At 51.3% G+C, this 22,353-nt stretch overlaps 7 protein-coding genes across 7 annotated transcripts; 3 read left to right on the forward strand and 4 right to left on the reverse strand.

Moving 5' to 3' along the window:
• Nucleotides 1-1,304: 1,304 nt before the first annotated feature.
• Nucleotides 1,305-2,288, forward strand: AA0111_g1319 (hypothetical protein; the record flags this gene model as incomplete). The annotated part of the gene is made up of 1 exon (XM_028646965.1): nucleotides 1,305-2,288. One exon carries the CDS (start codon nucleotides 1,305-1,307, stop codon nucleotides 2,286-2,288), a length of 984 nt encoding a protein of 327 aa, XP_028511028.1.
• A 3,001-nt stretch (nucleotides 2,289-5,289) lies between these two features.
• AA0111_g1320 (hypothetical protein) lies at nucleotides 5,290-5,988 on the reverse strand (the record flags this gene model as incomplete). The annotated part of the gene is made up of 1 exon (XM_028646967.1): nucleotides 5,290-5,988. The coding sequence occupies one exon, from the start codon at nucleotides 5,986-5,988 to the stop codon at nucleotides 5,290-5,292; it is 699 nt and encodes a 232-aa protein (XP_028511391.1).
• A 315-nt stretch (nucleotides 5,989-6,303) lies between these two features.
• On the forward strand, nucleotides 6,304-7,329 carry AA0111_g1321 (hypothetical protein; the record flags this gene model as incomplete). Its single annotated transcript, XM_028646968.1, has 2 exons — nucleotides 6,304-6,407; nucleotides 6,459-7,329. 2 exons carry the CDS (start codon nucleotides 6,304-6,306, stop codon nucleotides 7,327-7,329), a joined length of 975 nt encoding a protein of 324 aa, XP_028511392.1.
• A 1,815-nt stretch (nucleotides 7,330-9,144) lies between these two features.
• Nucleotides 9,145-10,013, reverse strand: AA0111_g1322 (hypothetical protein; the record flags this gene model as incomplete). Its single annotated transcript, XM_028646969.1, has 3 exons — nucleotides 9,145-9,337; nucleotides 9,413-9,603; nucleotides 9,675-10,013. The coding sequence occupies 3 exons, from the start codon at nucleotides 10,011-10,013 to the stop codon at nucleotides 9,145-9,147; spliced, it is 723 nt and encodes a 240-aa protein (XP_028511393.1).
• Nucleotides 10,014-11,514: 1,501 nt separating this feature from the next.
• Nucleotides 11,515-12,720, reverse strand: AA0111_g1323 (hypothetical protein; the record flags this gene model as incomplete). Its single annotated transcript, XM_028646970.1, has 3 exons — nucleotides 11,515-12,078; nucleotides 12,125-12,506; nucleotides 12,572-12,720. The coding sequence occupies 3 exons, from the start codon at nucleotides 12,718-12,720 to the stop codon at nucleotides 11,515-11,517; spliced, it is 1,095 nt and encodes a 364-aa protein (XP_028511394.1).
• A 926-nt stretch (nucleotides 12,721-13,646) lies between these two features.
• On the forward strand, nucleotides 13,647-19,106 carry AA0111_g1324 (Chromatin remodeling factor; the record flags this gene model as incomplete). Its single annotated transcript, XM_028646971.1, has 3 exons — nucleotides 13,647-14,000; nucleotides 14,139-17,759; nucleotides 17,808-19,106. 3 exons carry the CDS (start codon nucleotides 13,647-13,649, stop codon nucleotides 19,104-19,106), a joined length of 5,274 nt encoding a protein of 1,757 aa, XP_028511395.1.
• A 226-nt stretch (nucleotides 19,107-19,332) lies between these two features.
• Nucleotides 19,333-22,182, reverse strand: AA0111_g1325 (hypothetical protein; the record flags this gene model as incomplete). The annotated part of the gene is made up of 1 exon (XM_028646972.1): nucleotides 19,333-22,182. The coding sequence occupies one exon, from the start codon at nucleotides 22,180-22,182 to the stop codon at nucleotides 19,333-19,335; it is 2,850 nt and encodes a 949-aa protein (XP_028511396.1).
• Between the last annotated feature and the right edge of the window lie 171 nt (nucleotides 22,183-22,353).

A 22,353-nucleotide genomic window follows, 5' to 3' on the forward strand; every position in this document is an offset into this window, starting at 1 on the left:
CCCTGCCGCATGTGGTTGGACAGCATATTATGCCAAGGGGCAAACCCAACGGGAGGTAGCAGTGACCGTTCGTGAGTCGTGCAAGCCCTGGACAATCCTGCGCTTTGGCCAGACCCTGTCGGACGCTGACAGGCCTGACATTGAAAGCTTGGCGGTAATGCAGAAGTTTGATTAGTTGGTAAGCACTTAGCGGAGATGATCTTGCGCCTTAGCGGTATTTTCAGACCAACTCAGCCCTAGCCGACGCGGTTCCCTGGGCATGGTTGCCTACCGAACAACGTTCAAAAGAAAGGGCCGAACACGCTGCTAATTAAGACTACCAATGCAGATTACATTCCATCATCGTCAGTGAACGTCTATATGAGATGACCTCGAATGGAACGGAGGTAACCGATGTGAGTTCAGATGTGTACTTCGTATTGATATTCTCGCTAGACCGCCAAATTTAGCTAAGCCTATGCTTGTCGTGCCACGACTTTAACCTTGGAACACGCTACAATGGGCGCCTAACAGGGAATTCAGCAAAGCGTGTACTTTTGAAATTTGAAGGAAGACAAACGTCTGCAATAAGCAAATTCTGCTCGTGAGTAGCTCGGCCGCAGTTCCAGACGTTCAGGCTAATCCGGCCGGAACTACGCACGTCCACAACTGGGCTAATTTGGTTTGAGTGCACGCTGAAAAGAAACGCGACGCGGTGACAGCGCATGCATGTCTTGCAAGGTTGAGCAAGGTATCGGCATAGGCCGTTGACGCCGATGCCGTGCACTGCCACCCAGTCAAGCTTACACCTGTTGCGCAATGATCACCAGGAGTGGGGCATGCTGGCTGTCAGCTCTACACGACGAGACATGAACACACACAGAGTGAAATAGGTAAGTAAGATCGACTTATCTGGTCATGCTAGTTAGATACGTTAGCGATTGGCGAACATTGGGTCGAGTTGACATGTATAAGGCCTCCAGATGTCGCAGTATACGTACGCTCCTCTCGCAGACTCGCAAATCCGGTTCCTTCGCATACAACGACATGCAGCCACTCTGCAGCTAGTATGTGACTTAGAACGGGTTGTTGTCCCTTTCGGCGATGGATACACGGCGCTTTCGTATACATGGGGTGACCTTACGCCGACGCGTAGCGTTCTCATCGAGGGCAGAAATCACGATGTTCCTCAGAACCTTTTCGATTTTTTTCAAGCCTACCTCGTCGCTCATCCCGGGGGATCATCATACAATGGGAATCTTTGGGTTGATCAAATATGTATCAATCAGCTTGATCATGATGAGCGGAGCCAGCAAGTGAGCATGATGGATAAGATATTTCGATCAGCGAGCAAGGTGCTCATCTGGTTAGGATGTGAGCCTACTATGGTCGAAGCTGCGCGACAGGTGCGGTATGGCGATGGCGACACTAGTAATGCTGTCGCGACATTGTTGCATCACCCATACTTCTCAAGGGTCTGGATTGTCCAGGAAGTTGCGCTCGCACGCAAAAAGGTTATTGTATGTGGGGACGTGCAGCTCGAATGGAGTGACTTGCTTGATGCTGTAGCAAAGCACTTCGACGTCTTGGACCGCATACCAGCAGTGGTCCATGAAAAAGAACACTACAGAACGCTGGAGATGTGTTTGTACAAGTACTGTTGGAACGACTGTCACGACCCGCGGGACAAGTTGTACGGTCTACTTGGTCTGAGTGCTGAAAGGTGGCGCATCAACGTCGACTACAACAAGCCACTACTGGAGGTATATCTGGACGCTATCTGCGCGGTCTGCGAAGAGCTATTCGACATCCTGGACCCGGACTGTTTCTACGATAGATATATTGAGTACCCCGTCAACCTCGAAAACTATCGCACAACACTCCTTGCTTTGGGTGTAGCGATGGGTTTTCCTAAGAATCAGCTCATGGGCCTAGGACCTTTCATCGAAGCAATCCAAGCAGTGTACCACAGCACGTATTTACGAAACATCTCGTTCATTTTCACTGGGCTCCTCCATTCGAAGGAACGAGAGCAAGACTGTGCGTATGATGTGACACACCCGAAAGCAAACATTACAGTCCGTTGGGGCTCGATTGTTGCAACCCGGCGAAATCCTTTCGTGCGCGACGTCATCCCTCGGATGGGCCTACAAATAGCCTCAGCTTCATCGCAGGACGACGTGCATGGCGAAAATGATGATGAAGGACCAGCCTGGGATCGATGGTGGTTCGAGCACAACGGTAGGACGCAATACTTCGTCTGCCCACACACAGACGAGGTTGCGCTGTCTAGACCGGCAGACTCTTGAGGTATTCCTTGCCGCTAACGCTTCTAAGTGCCAGTGTTTCGCGACACTCGTGTCCGGAAATCATAGCTGGTAGAATTCTGTTTCTCAGAAGCCATCCTTGTGTTGATCCTCAGTGTATTGGAGATGGAGTCAGGAATCGCTGTCCATCTCGAAGGAATCGATGCTAGAGTCTGCAGCCTGGCCTTGGCCGCTCAATTGATGCTAATTGAGGCATTATAATAAGGGTCTCGAATCTTAGCGAGAGGATGGAGATGTGCCTCTGGGTCTGCTGGAGGCCTGAAATCTGTAGGGCAATGATCATTGGCTTTTGCTGAGCGCTCGAATCTTGGCTTGAATGATGAGCAGTATACAGACTCGGTGGCTGTACTCGGGGTACGTTCTGAAACTGCCATATCCGTCTTTATAGCCTGCCGTTTTTGAAGGATCTTGCCGTCATTCGTGGAACCTCGGACGGCTCGTGGAGGCTGTGCCTCGCCATCGGTAAAAGGCGCCCACCGCTCCTGCATGCCAAGACTTCGCGTAACGTCCCATTAGCGCCTCGAATCTGGACCTCCCCTTGACGCGCTCAGGGACTCGGTCTCGACTACCCCGATCAACACATTAAGCGAGTTTTGCGCTATGAAGTACGGGATCTCAGCATCCTGGTTCAGACGATGGGACGATCCAGGTTCATATTCTTCCTGTGGCTCAGCTTCGGCTAAGCCTCTTCCTCTCCACAGACATGAGGCTGAGCTCGTTGTAGGCAGCCGGCTGTCGTGTTAGCCGTCTACATACAACATGCAACGCTGCAATGCAGTCCTGCAACCATTGACTTTGCCTTTTTCACTAACAGCCTCGAGGTATACTACTATTCGAGAACCAGGATGGAACGATATAGCATTCCCACATACCAAACACAGCCATTGGACAGGAATAGAAGAGAGATCCGGCTGCTACATCTTCACCCACGAACCACCGATCACATAACGGCTACATTGAGCGTAGCAGATCTCGAGAGCGCTGCTGAGGCTTACTCATGCGTTTCCTATGTGTGGGGAAATCCGAACGAAACGGTACCAATCGAAGTAGATGGGCATGAGATGCAGATCACGCTTAACCTGTTTGACTTTCTGCATCACATCAGAGATCCTAATGATACCATCATCCTTTGGGCGGATGCTATCTGCATAAACCAAAACGATCTGGGAGAAAAGTCCCACCAAGTGGCGATGATGGGGGACATCTACTCTAGATGTTCAGTCGTGCACGCTTGGTTGGGCACGCCCTCGTCGAAGATGGTACCGGAGATTAATCCATTCGCAATGTTCGAACATATTGCGGATGGAAAGCATTGGCACGATCTTCCGGGCGTTCTTGAAGAGGGAAATGACGAGGGAGAACCAAGTGATGTGTTCGTTGATCAAATGGCTGCGTTTCACCTAATTGCTGACAGTGCATGGTGGACGCGATCATGGACTGTTCAAGAGATCATACTACCCACATCCGGTATTTTGTGGTATGGATCACATAGCATGACCTGGGGTCGCTTTGCGCTAGTTTTCGAAAGAGCAAACGCCGCATACGTTCATTGCTGCACAGAAGGTACGGAGGCGACGAAACACTGGGGCTCAAAAATGGATAAGTTCAACCGGTTCATGTCCAGCATTGCGGTCATCGATAAATTGCGACAGTATCGACAACAGCCGACAGAACAAGTAGTCGACGTCCTGTCCAGCAACGAACAACCACCATCATTTCACAACATCTTACTTTCCTTCTCAAACCGACAATGTAAAGACCCTCGCGATAAGATTTTCTCGGTCCTCGGTTTGGCACCCGCGCGGATGTTTGATGCATACACACCCAACTACCAACAACCATTGATGGATTGCTTCACAGACGTCTATCGAAGAATGTTGGAGTACGACAACGATACTTCAAGAGTCTTGTTGGGTAGAGGGTTTGGACCATATAATAAAGGCTTGCCATCTTGGGCCCGTGACCTCTCCAAGCAACATGACGGGCAAGATTGGGAGGAGACCAGAGCGCGGCTTTCTGGCTTATACGATTGTTCCGCAGGGTCGTCAAACACAGTCACTGTGAAAGATGGCAGAGAGCTTCACACCAAAGCTAGAAAGGCCGACACCATCCGAGTTGTAGGCAAACCACACCGACTACAGAAATCTGGTGTGGCTTCACAAATTATAGCCATACTACAGTCGTATGAGTTGGCGTCGGAGACTTTGACCTACACCGAGGAGGCGCATCTAAACAAAGCATTCATGCGGACTATCTGTGCAACAATCACACAAGACGTGGAAAACAGTGGGCAATGGAGGAGATGCGAAGACGATGACCTGCCCAGCCCCGAATCTTGGCTCAACCTTCTGACAGGAGAAGGTTACACGTTACCTTACACGTTTACATCAGCAATGTTGTTGGCCACGGAAAATCGTTGCTTATTCATTACAGAAGCGGGAAACCTTGGAATGTGCTACCCTGGGACGAAACCTGGAGACGAAGTTTGGGCCTTGTTAGGTATGAATGTACCCTTCGTGCTGCGAAAGGCACGTGGAAAGCATCAGCACGAGGATACATATCACTTGATGGGAGACTGTTTTCTGCTTGATCAAATGGATGGAGAGATTATGCAAAATGGCGAGGAGTCAAAGTCGATAGTTCTGGTTTGATCTTACTACGGGCGAACGCTAGGTGCATGACAAGACATGCTGTCAACTGACTCAAATGCAAACACCGAAGACAGCTCTTCCTGCACATCTCTGAATAAATGTTCTATAGATTCAATCTCGATTAAATTATCTTCTATAACTAGATGCAGAAACGAGATACATCGTGTATGACTTGAACGACGGAGATTGCTTCACAAGTTGAAGACGGGATTACCGCTCTGATGGAGCGTTCCTACTTGCTGACCGATCTTGGAATTATAGTTATTGAACGCTGGGGCTCTGTGGTCCTATTCGAGAGGTCAATCGTCGACCAGATGTGTACAGTACGGGATTCAGATACTAACCTTCGATGTCAACATTTGGACAACAGCTTGATGGAGGTCTCCGTCCTGTTGCGCGATGACGTCTTTGAGAGCAGAAACACAATCTCCAGAGCCAATAGTAGAAGCTTCAGTCGTGCAAAGCCTGCGCTGTTCTTCGCGTGACGCAGGAAAGCATTCCACGAGATCATTGACAAGATCTGTGACATCTTCAAGCAATACCCTGAAGCGTTTCCTCTCATACAATGCCCATTGCACTTTCGGTCGTAAAGGCGTGCTGTTTTGACGCTTGATGGACATAGCGCGCATCTTCTCGTGTAACGACTGGCCTGAGGCCTCCAGGTTTGTAGCCACGTCAAGGACCTTAAGGTCCCCGTCGATCTCCCCCATACGGCTTTGGTATTTCTTGGACTTACTCTCCATTTTTGCAAAGAGGTCCATTATCTGCCCTAGCACATTTCCAGCTTTTTCAATATCCTCTGGAGGGCCTGTCGCTAGTTTGATTGCGTGAGCATTGCTCAAGTCGCCATCCAACCCAACAGACTTGCCCCAACGTGAAAGTCGCAGCCGCAGAATATCTAACTTGAGCAGGCTGACTTGGAAATCAGTACCGAAAGCGCTACCGAGCTGGACGTATTCGAAGCAGTCTACGGCGTTGTTGAAGAGACCAGCCAGGGCGACGATGCCAACAGCAAGACCAGCCGGCTCCATAGTACCTACTTAGACAATGGTAATGATGACAGAAAAAACAATCGCACGATGATTTTTTGCAGACCTGTTAGAAAGCGGCGCGGTTCGGCTTTTCATTTCCTGTGTTCACGCGAGGCTGAAACGCTGCCCGCAGCCTGTTGCTGCATGATCCTTCAGCCCCTTGGAGGTCTGCCTCGCGAAGCACCTGTCCAACTGCTCAAGCTCTACCGTCCGTTCAATGTGTTCCCGGGCTGAGACAGAGTCGCACTACCTGCTTGTACCGCCCTGTTCTGCCTCTGGTCTGTCACTTTTGTTCGTCCTGGCTGCTCGGTGGGCATGAACGCGCACGCGACCGCCCAGACTATTGGCTTCAACAACGAGGGTGGGAGGATCGCTATACAGGCGGCGGAGTACCATGTCCATGGAGACAACATCGTAAAGTATACAACATTACTTCATACCGAGATTGGCGGTCGCTAAGAAAGCTGTAGTCAAGCACAAGAAGGTGGTCTGGAGAAACTACCGTACGCCGCCGAAGCGCCGTTCAACGCGTATATCCGGCAGCACGATCCGGAATGCCTCCCCTTCACGCGAACAGCGCTCTTAGACGACATATATGCCTGGACTGATGGACACGATAAGCAATGCGTCTACTGGCTAAGCGGTTTAGCTGGTACCGGAAAGTCAACAATTGCACGGACCGTAGCTCGTAGGCACTATGAGCGGAGGAGCCTAGGAGCCAGCTTCTTCTTTACCAGAGGCGGCGGCGACCTTGGTCATGCGCGTAAATTCGTAACAAGCATTGCCGTTCAGCTTGCATACAATGTTCCGGTATCTCGTCAGCACATATGTGACGCGATTGCAGAGCGCCCTGATATCTCGAATTCCACGTTGCGCGACCAGTGGCAGCAACTCGTCCTTCGTCCGTTGTCCGCGCTCAACACTTTGGGTAACATCACTGCTTTAGTCCTGGTCATCGATGCTCTGGATGAATGTGATGATGATGACGATATTCGGATAGTTATCGAATTGTTGGCCGAAGCGCAAGCACTCAGCGGACCGAAAGTGCGCGTATTCTTGACAAGCAGGCCTGAAGTAGCGATCCGGCACGGCTTCTACGACGTGCCAGATACATCACATCAGTGTTTCGTGCTGCATCACATCGCATCCTCTGTTGTCGATGCTGATATCGAGCTCTTCTTGAAGCACAATCTTGCAATCACTGGTCGAGAACAACGCCTGCCCGCTGGCTGGCCCGGCTCTGAGATCGTCGCAAAGATGGTGCAGAGGTCCAATGGTCTCTTCATCTGGGCTGCAACCGCCCACCGGTTTGTTCAACAAGGCAGACGTTTTGCGGCATGAAGGCTGGAATCCGTCATTGAGAGTGACACAAACACGCAAGCAGAACCCGAGAAACACCTCGATCTAATCTACATGACCATTCTGCGAAGCTCGCTTCGCCCAGAGTATTCAGAAGCAGAAGCAGAAGGAGAAGAGCATTGCAAGAAACTAAGATATGTTCTTGGGACCTTGGTAGTATTGAAAGAGCCTCTCGCAGCGGAAGCCTTAGAGAAGCTGCTAGGTGTTGTAGAAGAAGGTATCGAGTCGATAATCGAAGACTTACATGCCATCCTTGATGTACCAGGAGATAAATCAAGACCAATACGTCTTCATCATCCTTCGTTGCGCGACTTTTTGCTCAACGAAAGCCGATGTACCGACGCGAGATTCTGGATAGACGAAGCACAAATACATACTGCATTAGCATCGCGTTGCATAGCACTGATGACGAGCTACTTCAAGCAGAACGGAAGGGTTGATGATCAAATGATAAAAAGGAGGGCTGAGAACTTTTTCTCGGCCATGATGAACGCGTTAGAGGAAGCACAGATGTCACATGAAGAGGAAAATAAGGTACTTAAAGAGGAAAATAGGGTACTTAAAGAGAAACACAAGGTACTTAAAGAGAAACGTAAGGTACTTAAAGAGGAAAATAAGGTACTTGAAGAGAGATATAAGGTACTTGAAGAGAGATATAAGGTACTTGTAGAAAGATATAAGGTACTTGTAGAAAGATATAAGGTACTTGTAGAGGAAAAGATGGTATTGGAAGCAGACATCTTGAAGCTGAAGGAAGCGAACCATGCCGAAGACCTATCAAGCTATCCCAGAGATAAGTATATGAATCCGAAGCCCCCAGAGCGAGACCTGGGAGCCGGGAAGTGCTATGCGAGACTTATATTTGAGAGGGTCCACTCCGTCCGTCACGCGTATGGGGAGTTCTTTAAGCAGCTGGAGGCCTTCGCCAAGAGGCGTGTGGACGTCTCGGGTGGGCGTGCAGACTTTTTGAGTGAGGATGAGGACTTTTTGAGTGAGGATGAAGACTTCTTGGAGGGGCTGGAGGAGAGCTTATTGAAGCACCACCCGCATGGGCTGGATCGACTTATAGAACTTGAATCAAGAGTAAGTCATGACGACGAAGCATTATATTCTGTCGAGCTACGGTACGCAGTGTCCAACTGGGCTCGTCACTTCAAAAAAAGCGGAGCGAGGTCCGTGGACTATGGAGAAGCCCATGTCTTCCTTGAGAAGTATCTTCTGGACTGGCAGTTGACATTGATTCACTACGGGAATTTTTCTGAAGAAGCAGGCAACACGAAGTATCTCATAGACTGTGTTCCTGTAAGTCTTCCAGCAGATGTTCGCGCGCAGATACTAAATGTACCTAGGAAGACAATGCTCCTCTATTTAATGCTTTCCTTCGGGAGAATATTACAGAACGCTCAAAAGCAAGGTGGGAATCGATGGGCACATTGTTGTACCTCTGGCACAATGGGGGATTCTGCAAGGAGATGTGGGAATTGATGAGAGCGAAATCATTATCCGATTGCAAGTTTTGAATATCTTACACCAAACCAGCTGAGAAGATATATGCCCAACCACCGGTGGATGGCAGGGGGTATCGTAGACCAAAAGAAAACAAAATCCAACCCAACAGCAAGACGAGAACAAAGACATGCTCACTAAAAAAATAATCGCAATCTAGCACCAAAGTGATAGACAGATATGCCACCCGTTTCCAAAGTCCCCACCCCAAACACACAACCAACCGACCACATCCACATTATAGGTATATCCGCGGGGTCATCGTGTCGTGATCAAATCGCGTCCATCGTCTCATCTCCTAGCATCGCTTTCCCTCCTATTACTCGGAGCAACACTGCTCTCTCTCCTATTACTTGGTGCAATACTGCTCGCCGCAATACTAACAACATCGCTCATGCTATCCTGATCCCTCTGGTAGCTATACTGCATACCCTCGCCAGGGCCTTTGAACCCGTTGTCCCAAGCGGAGATGCGCGAAAGAAGCCTAAACACCCATTAAAACGATTCTTAAGCACACGGCAAAGTGTGCGCATTTATATGCGGAGTGGTGAGCGCTCACCGATCGTCTGGCGGACCGTAGTACTCTTCGGGAATGAGCTCGTAGTCGCCTTCGACGGGGAGGTAGAAGGCGGAGACGGCGATGCCGACGGAAGTCAGGAAGAGGATGGTCCAGCTGGCGGTGCAGAGAGACCACGAGAGGTCAAGGTGCCAGCCCTTCCAGAAGCGGTCGTCGTTGTCGAAGAGGAATGCCTGGAGGAGTTAGTACTGCGCATTGCTTTGCTTCTGCGATATGGACCCTGCAGCACGCAGGGACAACGTACCACTATGGCCATGCCGGCGCACTGGACGATGGCGCTGAAGGAAAGTACGCCAACGGCCACCTGCCAGCCTGCGGCCCTGCGCTGCACCCCACCAGAGATGATGACAATGAAGGATACGATGGCGCATAGCTCAACGACGACGCCAAAAGATGTCAGGAAACCGACGGTCCTCCACATATTGCAGAAGGACGGGTCCTTTGTGCAGTCGCTCATCTTGGGGAAGGGAACGCAGGTGCCTGTGACGGCGGAGCAGCGACTGTGCAGGCCGTACGAGTATTCGCGCTCGCCGTTGGGACTGTAGCTGACCCATCGCGGCATAGATATACTGGCGATGGTCATGATGGTGCCTGCCTAGTCAGTCGCTACTTCCTCTTTCAAGTGTTGTCGTCTCTTACAGGCCAGTGTGAGGATGAGCCCCACCCCATATACAATTCTTCGCGTCATGGTGGATGTATCAACAGTGTGTCTTTAGAGGTAAGATGTCGAGGTGAGGAAGAAACAAGTCCGAATTTCTTGTCGGATCGGTGGCGCAATGCGAGGAGCTGAGGGGTTTTTGATACGGAGGGATGCGCGATTAGGTGTGAGGCGTGCAGCGTGCAGGCAAGAGGCTCTAGGCGGCGGTACAAAGGGTTGCAGGCGTGCAGGCGTTCTCTGCGGAGGCGCCACCAGCGGATCGACGCAAAGGCAAGGAGATGCGATCACAAGTAAAGGTTCTGACAGGTGACAGTGTTTTGAGAGGAGACGCGGGGAGCGGATTGAGCCGGGGCTACAAGTCGGTCAGGTCAGGACACCATGGGCGTGATGATGGAGGGTGTGAAAAACGCTGCTCTCCCGTCTCAAGTCGCGCTAGGAGGGGAGGTGCACTCAATGACGACAAGGGTGAGCTCGGACGCCTTTCCCCACGCATACGCGCGAAGACCACCCTGGGGCTTTCACCGCTAGGAATACTTTCTCTACATACTGATAGCGCACCGCGCCTTGTGGGTATTGATAGCCTCGTCATGTTTGTACCTTCGCATTTGATATTTATGCATCATACTAGAAACATTACCCCTCCAACACACGACCACACGGTGATTGTTGGGGCATGCGGGCGCAGACTGTGTGTATCGCATTTGAGAATAGCGGTGTCAAATCCCATGTTGTGCTTTGCGCCGCCCTCCGATCGCCGATCATGTCGTGATAGACTCTGCCATGATCCTAGGCCCTGTTACTTCCTTGGAAGTTAACTTACATCTTTTGCCAGTCTGGGTAAGTCAAGTTTTGGAGACTTCCGAATCTTTGCATGTCACAAGTTCGAGGCATTTTTTCGAGATTATCGAGAGCGATTTGCATACACTGATAAGGCTATGGTCACGCACACTAGCCACGCCTACCGATCAGCACCGGCAACGCGAACACGTGGGGTGGTAACTCGCGTGGTAGATTGTGGTATAAACCACGCACAGCTACAACAAAGTCTATCTTAGTCTGCTCACCGCTCCAAACTGCAGGACTGATGTTGCTATGAAGCTACTGTCGCTAGCATAGGTGTACCCCAGGCGTGATAAGAGGCGCTGGGCATGGAAGCCGGCAAGGACCTAGTGAATGCACTCCGCACTGCAATTGCAGCAGCTACCGATATTGGCCTGCGACTGTAATTGGGCGGTAGGTGTTAGGTGGCGCATGTCTCGCATGGAGGGGAGACGCTTTGATAACGATGCACGCCGTCGACGGCAATTGGACGGCCCGCCAACCCAAGGCTAGAACGTCTAAACCCTAAAGTATCGGGCCCCGACTTTCTGTAGAGTCAAGTAGAAGTATATATAGTACAGGCAATGAACACCAAAGGGAATGGGCTCTAGAAGACAACGTCCTCAGGTTCGCGCTCAGGCTGTGCCTTGGGTTTCTGCAGCATCTCGTAGCAGAGTATCGATGCTGCGACACTGACGTTCAAACTGTCGACCCCAACCTCGTTGGACTCGCGGCCATGAGGAATACCGACTTTGTAACGCGCCAGATTGACTAAACTGGTCTTCAACCCCGTGCCCTCTGCGCCCATCATGAGAATTGTAGGGTGCTCTGCAACAGGGCTGTGGTCAGTAGGAAGTCGTTTTCTCGTGTGCGAGATACTGTAAACGACTTTGTTGGCCCCGGCTTCCATGGAATCGACAGTTGACGAGGTAAATGAGGGTGGAGGTGGAACAGCGTCGCTCGCATATATACACCAGCCTGCATTTGCACTCTTCTTCAGGAAGTCATTCGAGTCTCCGACCTTAAAAAGCGGAATAGCTTCGGCGGCGCCGGCGGAAGCCTTCACTGCAATGTGACTCCAATTTGCAGTGTGATGGGTCGGCGTGATGATGGCGTCCGCACCTAGGACATAGGCCGAACGAGCAATAGCTCCAAGGTTGCCTTCATCGACCTGTTGATGTTAGTCAATCATCTGGTGTGAGGATCATCTTACTCACCACGCCATCAACGTAGAGAATCAGTGGATGCCTCCATCCTCCGGACTTGTAAGAGTACAACTCTTGCTTGCCATTAACAAGCACATCTTCTGCACTTTGACTATCGAGTGTAACGCTAAAGCTCTCGTCTTCCATAGATACTGTCTTTAGCTCAGTGATGGGCGGGACAGGCAGAGGTGATGCCTCGAGTATCACACCGTTGTGTGGTCGACCACTACTAGCTTTGTCTAAAGCGCGCATGTACTCGTCTCCGACTTCATGTGTGATCGAGAAGAGCTTCTGAGCTCTGATGCGAGACATAAGACCATCTCGACTCGCACCTCGTGAATGCACATAGAGATTGTAGAATTTGCGTCGGTTCGCTTTCATCGCAGAGACGACGCTGTTATATCCGTATATGAATTCAGATGCGGCTGTAGTGTAAGGTAGCGATTCTGGTCCACGGACTGAAGTCTTCTGGGGTTCCGTCTCGCTTCTTGCTCCTGATCTAGTATCAGACGACGCCCGTCCGTATCCCTCTCTTCTAGCGCCTTTTGAGTCTGGTCTTTGGTTGAATCGTGGCCGATCATCTCTTGAATCTCGAGTACGCGGAGCATGAGAGCTTGAATCCTCATCTACTCTGTCTCCTCGTGTATCACGACGATCGTTTGTCCATGGACGACGTGGTCTATCGTCGCTGTCCTGCTCCTGTGGTGCCACTTTGCGATCAAAAGACCGAAACCTGGTCTCTTCTCGTGGACGGTCCCGCCACGTATTCCCGCTTCTAGTGTGTGCATCTGGAGATTTACGGAACCTACTTGGCGCATCGTTGTCGCGGGGTCGTGATGGCCCAATGCGTCCGAACCTGCTACTGCGAGGTGATGCACGCGGTCTGTCGCTGAAAGCTGGTTCCGGATCTTCACGAGGAGCACCAAATCTCTCGAACCTTGCCTCGCGGCGAGTCTTCACCGGTCCGTCTCCCTCATCATTGTGGCCGGTTCGTGTCCGTGGTCTGAAGGGTCGGTCTGGTCCACCCTGCCTGCCCCGCTCGATGGCAGCAGTGATAGATTTGTAGCGGAGGAAGGTGCGAGGGACGACCAATTGATGAGACCGCAGTAGCGTGCTACTACTCAGGCAAGAATAAACCATAACAGAGTCAACTTAGACGTCTTTGTGGTTTTGACTGTGTCATCAGTGCAGAAGCGATGCGACGAAAAGTTCCACATTGCCAAGCCAGGCGTTCGCACTAACAATAAGCGCAGAACGCGAAGTCACGCGTTTGGCGTTCGGACGCTATCATCATTGACCGAGACGCGACGGAAACCACGGGTGCAGCAACGCGCACGCACACCCCATATCCACCCGTACCCTTCAAACTCTACGTCAGAATTCTGCTCGTTAAAATTTCAAGTCGACTATGCGAGCCGCTTAATCGCGCTTTTACGACATTCCAGCGAATGGTTTACCAGATGCTGTCCTGGACTCGCTGTGCCTTTCCACTCGGCCCCTCTGTGCCACAAACTACGTACCGCAAACCGCCATTATGAGCAGCGACGAGGACGGCGCAGCGCTCATGGCAGTATTCAAGAAGAAGCCGGCTGGGCGCAACACTAGTGCTCCCCAAGCAGCACCTCTGGGGGAAGCATCTGATTCCCCAGCTACCATCTCTCTACAAGACGACACGAATGATGATCTGGAATTTTTACGTATCGAAATCCCGCCTCGCAAACGAAGACTTTTGTGTGTTCGCATACCCCAGAAACAAATTAGAAGGGCAGAATACAAGTACTATGGGCCCCAGGATGAGGTGGAAAAGGTCCTTCATGAGGCCTCTGTTGGAAAGAAGAGCGAAATGAGGTATAAGATCAAGCTGTTCGGCAGTGATCGCGTCAAGCAGGTGAGTTTCCATCTATCACTCTATCACTGGTAAAGGCAGCAAGAGCGACGAATGCAGCAGGGTTACTACATAACAGGCGACTTGGGTTCTTTCTTCTCTTACGAACCTCTGTTCTTGAATGTCTACTAATGTCCATAGGTTACCTTCGAAGAGCTCCTTAATTTCCGTGGTGGCCCTGAGGCACTGCAATCGTTCCAACCACACAGCGATTCGAGCGACGACGCTGACATGAGGCTTCGCAACCAGAACACTAGGGCGGACGTTGAGGGGTTTGTCGATACAACAAGTTTCCCCGTATCATCGTCCGAGGACGACGAGCAAGACGAGCTTGCCTCTGACACATCAGGACGCCCACGCCACCGCTCACAGAGGACAGGACGTGGAAGTCGTCGAGAGAAGTCATCGAGAGATCGCTCAGAGATCAGTGATCTGATCGCGCTCTCAACGAGTGAAGAGGACGAAGACTCTGATGACGGCGGCCGGAAGGGCAAAGGCAGGCCGCGCAAGGGTATACAGCAGCCCACACGACGCTCAACACGACAACCAATCCGAACGAGGAACAATGACAACGATGACGACGAACAAGAGGAGGATGATACCGACGACTCCAGTGCCTCAGATATTCTCCGGTCAGACGTACTTCCTAGTCGCAAGCGCAAGAGACAGTCTCTACGTGCAGCAAAGCCTGAGAAGATCCCTCGAGCGGGCGTCCGACAGTCTGATCGAGCAACACGTGCTACCAACAACATGCAGGAGGCGGATATGAACGACATATACCGGTCAGATACCGCGCCCAAAGCCGTTGCTCAGAAGGTCTCTGTTGTTCGCGAAGTGTTCCCGAAGCTCCCACGGAGCGATCCTTTCCGTGCGCGACATGCAGAAGGTTGCGAAGTCTGCTTCGATGGACCCAACGTAGCACCCCTGGTGTACTGTCAAGGTTGCTCTCTAGCATACCACAAGAATTGCTTGGGTAATCGATCTACTCGCGATCATTTGGTCACCAAGGTTGGCGATGAGCAGTTTGTCCTGCAGTGCAAGAGGTGCATTGGCTTCTATAAGAAGAAGGACGCGACCGCTCCCGATCTATCCAGATGCCAAGATTGCGCTGTTTCTGGAGTTTCGTGCCGACCCTTCAGGCGCCGCAAGACCACGCAGCAAGAGATGAAGGAACGTGAAGAGAATGATGGCTATGATCCAGTCATTGACGTTCCTTCTGAGCTTCTCAACGACCGTAACAATGTGTTGTTTCGCTGCACAAAGTGCTCTCGCGCCTGGCATTATCACCACCTACCACCTATCTCGCAGTATGCCATGGACGTCAATCGTGACGACGAAGAGATGGCGGACGAGCGATTCCGCGAGTACTCTGGTAAATGGATGTGCAAGGAGTGCGACGAGACCATCAATCAAAAGGTTGGCGGCATCATTGCCTGGCGGCCATCGGATGTCGAGACTTATCGGCCAGGAACTCCATGTGAGTTGATTTGCGAAGACGACAAGCAATATCTTATCAAATGGGAGAACGAGTCCTACTTCCGGGCGTCATGGCATTCCGGAGCCTGGACCTGGGGCGTGACAGCTGGAGTCCAACGCAAGGCTTTCTTTAAGCGTGAGGACGGACCAAAGATGCGAACTGAAGACGCCATTCCCGAAGAGTACCTTCGCATCGACATTGTCCTTGACATCAAGTACACGAGCTATGTTGAGGTTCGCAGCGAGGAGATCGACAAAGCCCGTATAAAAGAAGTCGATAAGGCGCTTATCAAGTACAAGGGTTTGGGCTATGAGGACACTGTCTGGGAGAGTGTGCCTACTCCAGAAGACGGTGATAGGTGGCTAGACTTTGTCACTGCTTACACCGACTGGGTTGCCGGTCGCTACGTCAAGATCCCCAAACAGGGTCCCCTCAAAGGACGGATTGAGAAAGCTCGAAGCACACCATTCGCTAAGCTTGAGCGAGAGAAACAACCTGATAATCTCGTTGGTGGTGAGCTGATGAAATACCAGCTGGACGGTCTGAACTGGCTCTACTACAAATGGTACGATCAGAAGAACGCCATCCTTGCAGACGAGATGGGCCTGGGAAAGACGATCCAAGTCATCGCCTTCATGGCAACCCTTATCCAGGAGCATAACTGCTTCCCGTTCTTGATTGTAGTGCCCAACTCGACATGTGCCAACTGGCGCCGGGAGATCAAGCAATGGGCACCTTCTCTTCGCGTAGTTGCCTACTTTGGATCTGCCAAAGCTCGCGAGATGGCTTACAAGTACGAGATGTACCCCGAGAATACAAAGGACCTACGATGCCACATTGTTGTAACTTCATACGAAGCGGCGGCCGACGACAACTGCAGGAGATTCTTTAGAGGTGTCAGCTGGGCCGGTCTCGTCATCGATGAAGGCCAGCGTCTGAAGAACGACAAGAGTCAGTTGTACACAGCCCTTACAGCAGTACGCGCGCCATTCCGACTGCTGTTGACTGGCACGCCACTACAAAACAATGCTAGAGAGCTCTTCAACTTGCTGCACTTCCTGGACGACACTATCAATGCCGAGCAACTAGAGGAACAGTACGCTGAGATGACAGCGGAAAACATTCGGGAACTTCATGACCAGATCCGGCCTTTCATCCTGCGACGTACGAAGGCCAAGGTGCTGACCTTCCTTCCGCCTCTGGGTCAAATTATTCTTCCAATCTCCATGAGCCACTTGCAGAAGCAAGTCTACAAATCGATTCTATCGAAGAGCCCAGAGCTTCTCAAGGCTCTCTTCACCTCCGATAAACAGTTGAAACAGCAGGAACGTGCAAACTTGAGTAACATCCTCATGCAACTGCGCAAGTGTCTGTGCCATCCGTTCGTCTACAGTCGGGAAATTGAAGAGAGGAGCGACGTTGCTGCCGTCTCTCATCGCAACCTTGTAGAGGCTTCTGCTAAGCTCACTCTTCTTGAGACTCTTCTCCCAAAGCTTCAAGAACGTGGTCATCGCGTGCTCATATTTAGCCAGTTTCTCGACATGCTCAACATTATCGAAGACTTCTTGGACGGCATGCAGCTCCCGTATCAGCGTCTAGACGGCACAATGGGCTCGCTCGAGAAGCAGAAGCGTATTGACCAGTTCAACGCGCCCGACTCATCGCTATTCGCCTTCCTTCTCTCCACCCGCGCTGGTGGTGTTGGTATCAATCTTGCAACTGCCGACACCGTGATCATCCTAGATCCTGACTGGAACCCTCATCAAGATCTCCAAGCTATTGCTAGGGCTCATCGTATTGGTCAGAAGAAGAAAGTGCTGTGTCTTCAGCTAGCAACTCGGGCATCTGTAGAAGAGAAGATCATGCAGATGGGCAAGAAGAAGATGGCTCTCGACAAAGTTGTTGTACAAGATCTGGACAAGGAAGACCCGGAGGATGAGGATGTTGAGTCCATACTCAAATATGGCGCTGCAGAACTCTTCAAGGATGATGACGCAGATAATGACATTCGATACGACGACGCCTCTATCGACAAACTACTCGACCGTAGCCAGATCGAGAACACCCAAACTGGTGACGATGACTCTGCAGAATCTCAGTTCGGCTTCGCCCGTATCTGGGTTAATGAGAAGGGTGGCTTGCAAGATGACTTCGATATTGCGGACGGAGAGGTGGCTCCAGATCCAGGTGTCTGGGATAAGATCTTGAAGGAACGACAAGCTGCTGCGGCCGCCGAAGCGCTTGCAAAGGCAGAGGCTATGGGTCGGGGACGCCGGGCCAAAGCAGTACGTGATGCCTCAATCTTGATAAGAAAAACTACTGACATCACACAGGCTGTCGATTATGCTACGGAGAAGAGAGATGCTGATGCTGCGTCTGTCGTGGGTACAGATCACTTCGAGGATACTGCCGCACCACCTTCACCGATCAAGAAGCCCAGCAGAAAGCGCAAGAACAAGACTGAATCTGAGAGTGATACCGACTTCCAAGCCGAGTCTGAAGACGAAAGCGAGCCCGAGCTAACTCATGACAATGTTGATGCTGCCAAAGAGCTCGGTAACGTTCACCGTCCCAGTACAACAAGTATCGCCAATTCTTCACCCTACAAGCAGAATGGCGTAGGTGCGTCTAAAATTTCATCTACTCAACAGTCACAATTTCCCGCTGTCATTTTACCTCTCCAGAACACGCCCAAGAAGGGTGGCGCAAGGGCTGTCAGATCGCCGCCGAAGCCAGTGAAGGCGTCACCACTGAAAGACCGTTCGAGAGTTGGACTCGACCTCGGGACGCATCTCAATGGCAACAATGAGACACAGTCAAATACTTTCTCAGGGCAGGCATCGTCGGCTCGCGGACCATCTGCGTTCATCGATCTTTCATCGCCTCCACCAGAGCCAGCACCAGCACCAAAAGCACCAAAAACTAATCAAGCAACAGTCAAACCATTTGCACGCGCTATTATACCCATCCGCAACCCTCTCGAGCCAACATATGTCGCTCCCGGTATTCACATCTGCCCGGCCTGCCACAAGAACCATCCTTCGGGCGCTTGCGAGCTCAAAGCAGCAGGTGTTGAGCACTGCGGCCTCTGCGGGTTAGCACACTACGGCCACTCACGCACATGTCCCCACATCAGATCCGAAACACAAGTCCGAGAGATGCTTGAAGCGCTCAAGAACTCGCCCGAGAAGAAGGAACTGGTTGATGCAGCGATCAAATATCTTCGTGGTGTCAAAGGTACACTGGTACAGCAAAAGAAGAGGGATAGGGAGAAGGCGGCTTTGGCTAAGGGCCAGCCCGTTCCCCCACCTACATACGCAGGCATTGGTCGGCCTCCGAAGAATGCGTATTCACGTCCGCATGGTGCTCTTAATGGAGGTATGAATGGTATGAATGGTGCTGGAGACAGCAGTCCGGCTGTGGGTCCTTCGAGCGATGCACCCCGCTTGTACACGCCTTATGGTCCACCAGGACGGATGGAAGTTGCGCCAGGTAGCGTTGGTAATGCGCTTCAGGGTCAGCAGCGCACGTTTGCTCAGCAGCAGATGATTGAGCAGATGCAGGGTCAGGGCTTTGATGATCAGCAGGTAGAGAGCGCGTTGAGGGGCTTTTTGTTTCAGGGTCAGAGTTGAGTACACAGCGAGTCGTTGGGATAAGGTGGATTTTTGGTAGTCATCGGTAACTCCTGATGGGAGGGCATGGTGAAGGACAGGAGATGACATTTTTAAAGATGTGTAGTAGGAATCTCGATACCCATAATGACCGCTAAAAAACCGTCGATATATTGAAGTCATGTGGCGACCTAAAGATATTCGCTACGCTCTACTAGAATATTCACAGAGATAGGGGTGTATACCTTCAAGGTGCATCCTCAGCTTCTTCCGTTTCCACGTATTCCTCTCCTTCTACATCTTCATCGTCTTCCTCGAGCGCCTCCCTGAGACTCTCCACCCAAGCATCATAGTCTTCGTTCGTCTCGTGACCAGCACCCAGAACCCTCCTGTTGGCTTTTCCTTGATCTTCTTTCGCCATAAGTGCTCTCTCAAGCACACCAAATTTGGGCACACCAAACTCATTCTTATATCCAGCCCAAATGCCCTCGTCATCACGAACTAGTCCATTCCTCCAGCAGTAGGCCATCCACTGACGCCAATTTGCGTCCTGCTCCAATACTTCGGGGTTGCCTATCACGACCAAAGCTTCTTTTGCTCGCGTGAGAGCAACGTTCATTTTCCTCCTCTCTCCAATGATACCCACACCCATACTGTTGTCCTTCGCCAGGAACCTCTTCCTCGCTCTCGTCGTACACAGTATCACAACGCGTTTTTCGAGGCCTTGAAACGCTTCCAAAGGGCCGATGTTCACGTCCCATAGACCTGAACCATTGCCATACTTGGAAGACCGGATCAACGAACGCATTAGTCTGACCTGCGCGGCGAATGGCGACATGATACAGATATCCGGCTGCTTCACGGAAGAAGAGTAGATCAGGGCTTGCGCAATATCGCAGGCTATGTTCGCTTCGGAGACGTTGTACCAGCCGCCGCCATCACGTTCAATCTCGTCAGTTCCATCATGCGGGACGAAGAGAACGGGCCACCTACGTCCGCGCCAGATGTCCGATTGCTGCAGTGGTGTGTTTGGTATCACGACCTCGGGTATCAACGTATTTTGGTAAAAGATAGCGCTCGGCACGCTGAGAATTGCAGGGTGGGAACGGTAGTTTCGGATCAGCAATGTGAAGGGTGGGTATGTGATGGGCAGCATCGATCGCTTCAGGACTGGTGGACCAGATGAAGGTTTTACCTTGGACCGTGAGAGGGGGTGATCATTATATAGTGGTCGCTTGAAAAGGCGGGCGAATAGCGACATGGTAACTCGGGTATCGCGGGATGCTGTTCGGGGGCCGAGTTGGTTCTCGTCTCCTGCCATCACGAAGCGTGGTTGAGGTGACTTTTCTGGATACGTGGAAGGTGGACATACAACGCTGATGGCTGGCAGAACGTCAAGTTCAGTAGCTTGAGCTGCCTCATCTATGAGCAAAGCTGTCCAGTGCAGCGGCGGGGTAGGCATTTCTTCCCTCGGATTGAACGCCGAAACCATAGCCTTCTGCATGGTCCAGAGATCGTTGTTAGTCATCCTTGCTTCTGCCAGTATTGAAGCATCTTGGCAAGAGGCTACCACTACGTCGAAAGCCATAAGATCCTTGAAAGGTGGTAAAGAAAACATGTCGTTCTCGATATGGCAGTATTGTAACAACTCCCGTGGTACTTCGTTATCAGCTCTTCCGGGTCGGTTGAGACGGAAAAGCTGCTTCCTTGAAAGGTAACTCTTCAGTCTCAAAGCGATTGTATCTGCGGCAGGCTCCGACGGAGCACATATGAGCAGGTGTTTGACGTTTGAAGTCTCCAGCAGCTGCATCGCCGTCTCAACTAGTGTCTTCGTCTTGCCCGTGCCTGGTGGCCCGCTGATCAAATATGGAAGAATGTCATATGTGTTATTGCATATACCATTGACAGCGTGGGCTTGCTCATAGTTGATGGCTTTATCGTACAATTCGCGATGCGGAACCTTGCGCAATGTAGTTTGACGTACTCCATGCGATTCTCCAGGAAACAGCATTCGAAGACTCCAGTCATTACGATGATCACCAGATGTAGCCTCAGCAGTATCTCTCTGGAGGGTGGCATACTTCGTGCCGGGCGATTCGCCGAAGTGATTCTCCAGAGATCCAGAAACATCTGTACGAAGGGTCAGGCTGACGTGCTTCAGCTCAGAGCTGAGATGCACCAAAGCTCTTCGCTGGCTTTTGATGATGTTGAACTTGAGCGGTATAACAACATTGACGAACATGGGCATAGGCGGTATGCTAGGATCGGGAAAACCTAGGCCGTCTGCTTTGATGTAGACTGTTTCCTGCGCACGGTTGATACCAAACACTGCACCGTCGTGTTGTATGCCCGTCCAGGACTTGAAGCTGACTGAAGGGGTTCCCTTATACCAGTACTGGTCGTCATTTACATACACCGGCATGGGCATTATAGCTCCTGTTCCGTCAACATACAGTTGTCGTATCTGTAACACGTCGCCCATCTCGATATGTGGGCTGTCTTCTCTCAATCCAGGTACCGACAAGCTCCACAGGCCACCAGCTGAAGGCGATTGCCGGAGTGGAACACGATACATTGCGTACGTTTCATTATGTTCTTCTTTCGCAGCACATTCGATGGCGGCCACTCTGCTAAAGTACTGGAGGTATATGAACTCATTGAGTGCAGTGGCCGGTCTCAAGGAATCGGCGGCTGATAGACCCAATGACTGTTCAGCCTCCGTGTACGGTGTAGGTATGAAGCTCGTCCCGACGAAGCTGTGCACATACTGTTCAAGATCAATCTGATGCCGAGGAACTGTTGGATAAATGGTCGCCATCTCAGTGTTGATCGACTGTAGAGCTGGAGGAACGAAAGGAGTCGCGTAAACATCATAATCCCATGAATTGTTGACAAAATCACTCTGGGAGGTATCACTTGTTCCGGAAGATCGTAGTGTGCCATGTTTCCCTGTTTCAGAAGAGACTTGCGGTCCTGCTGCTGTCGAAGTTGAGAACCCCGGGCTGACTGAGCTCTTCGCCCTTGGGACAATGTTAGGTACAGCTACAAGTCTTGAGAGGTTATCCTTCACCGTATTACCATGATGAGATTGAGGCATGTTGAAACTTGGAGCCATGTGCAGCCGGAGTCGCGTTTGAGAAACTTTTATGGGAAGGAGTCGCTGAGAGGTGCATAGAAGTGCCCTCAAGCGGAAGGCTCAGATAAGTGATGATGCGTTAACACTTGCTATCGCAGTGAAAGACTTTGGTGCAGCGTGGTGAGAATTCTG

The sequence above is a fragment of the Alternaria arborescens genome, assembly GCF_004154835.1.
Source record: "Alternaria arborescens strain FERA 675 chromosome Unknown contig_2, whole genome shotgun sequence".
Classification (NCBI taxonomy): Eukaryota; Fungi; Ascomycota; class Dothideomycetes; order Pleosporales; family Pleosporaceae; genus Alternaria; species Alternaria arborescens.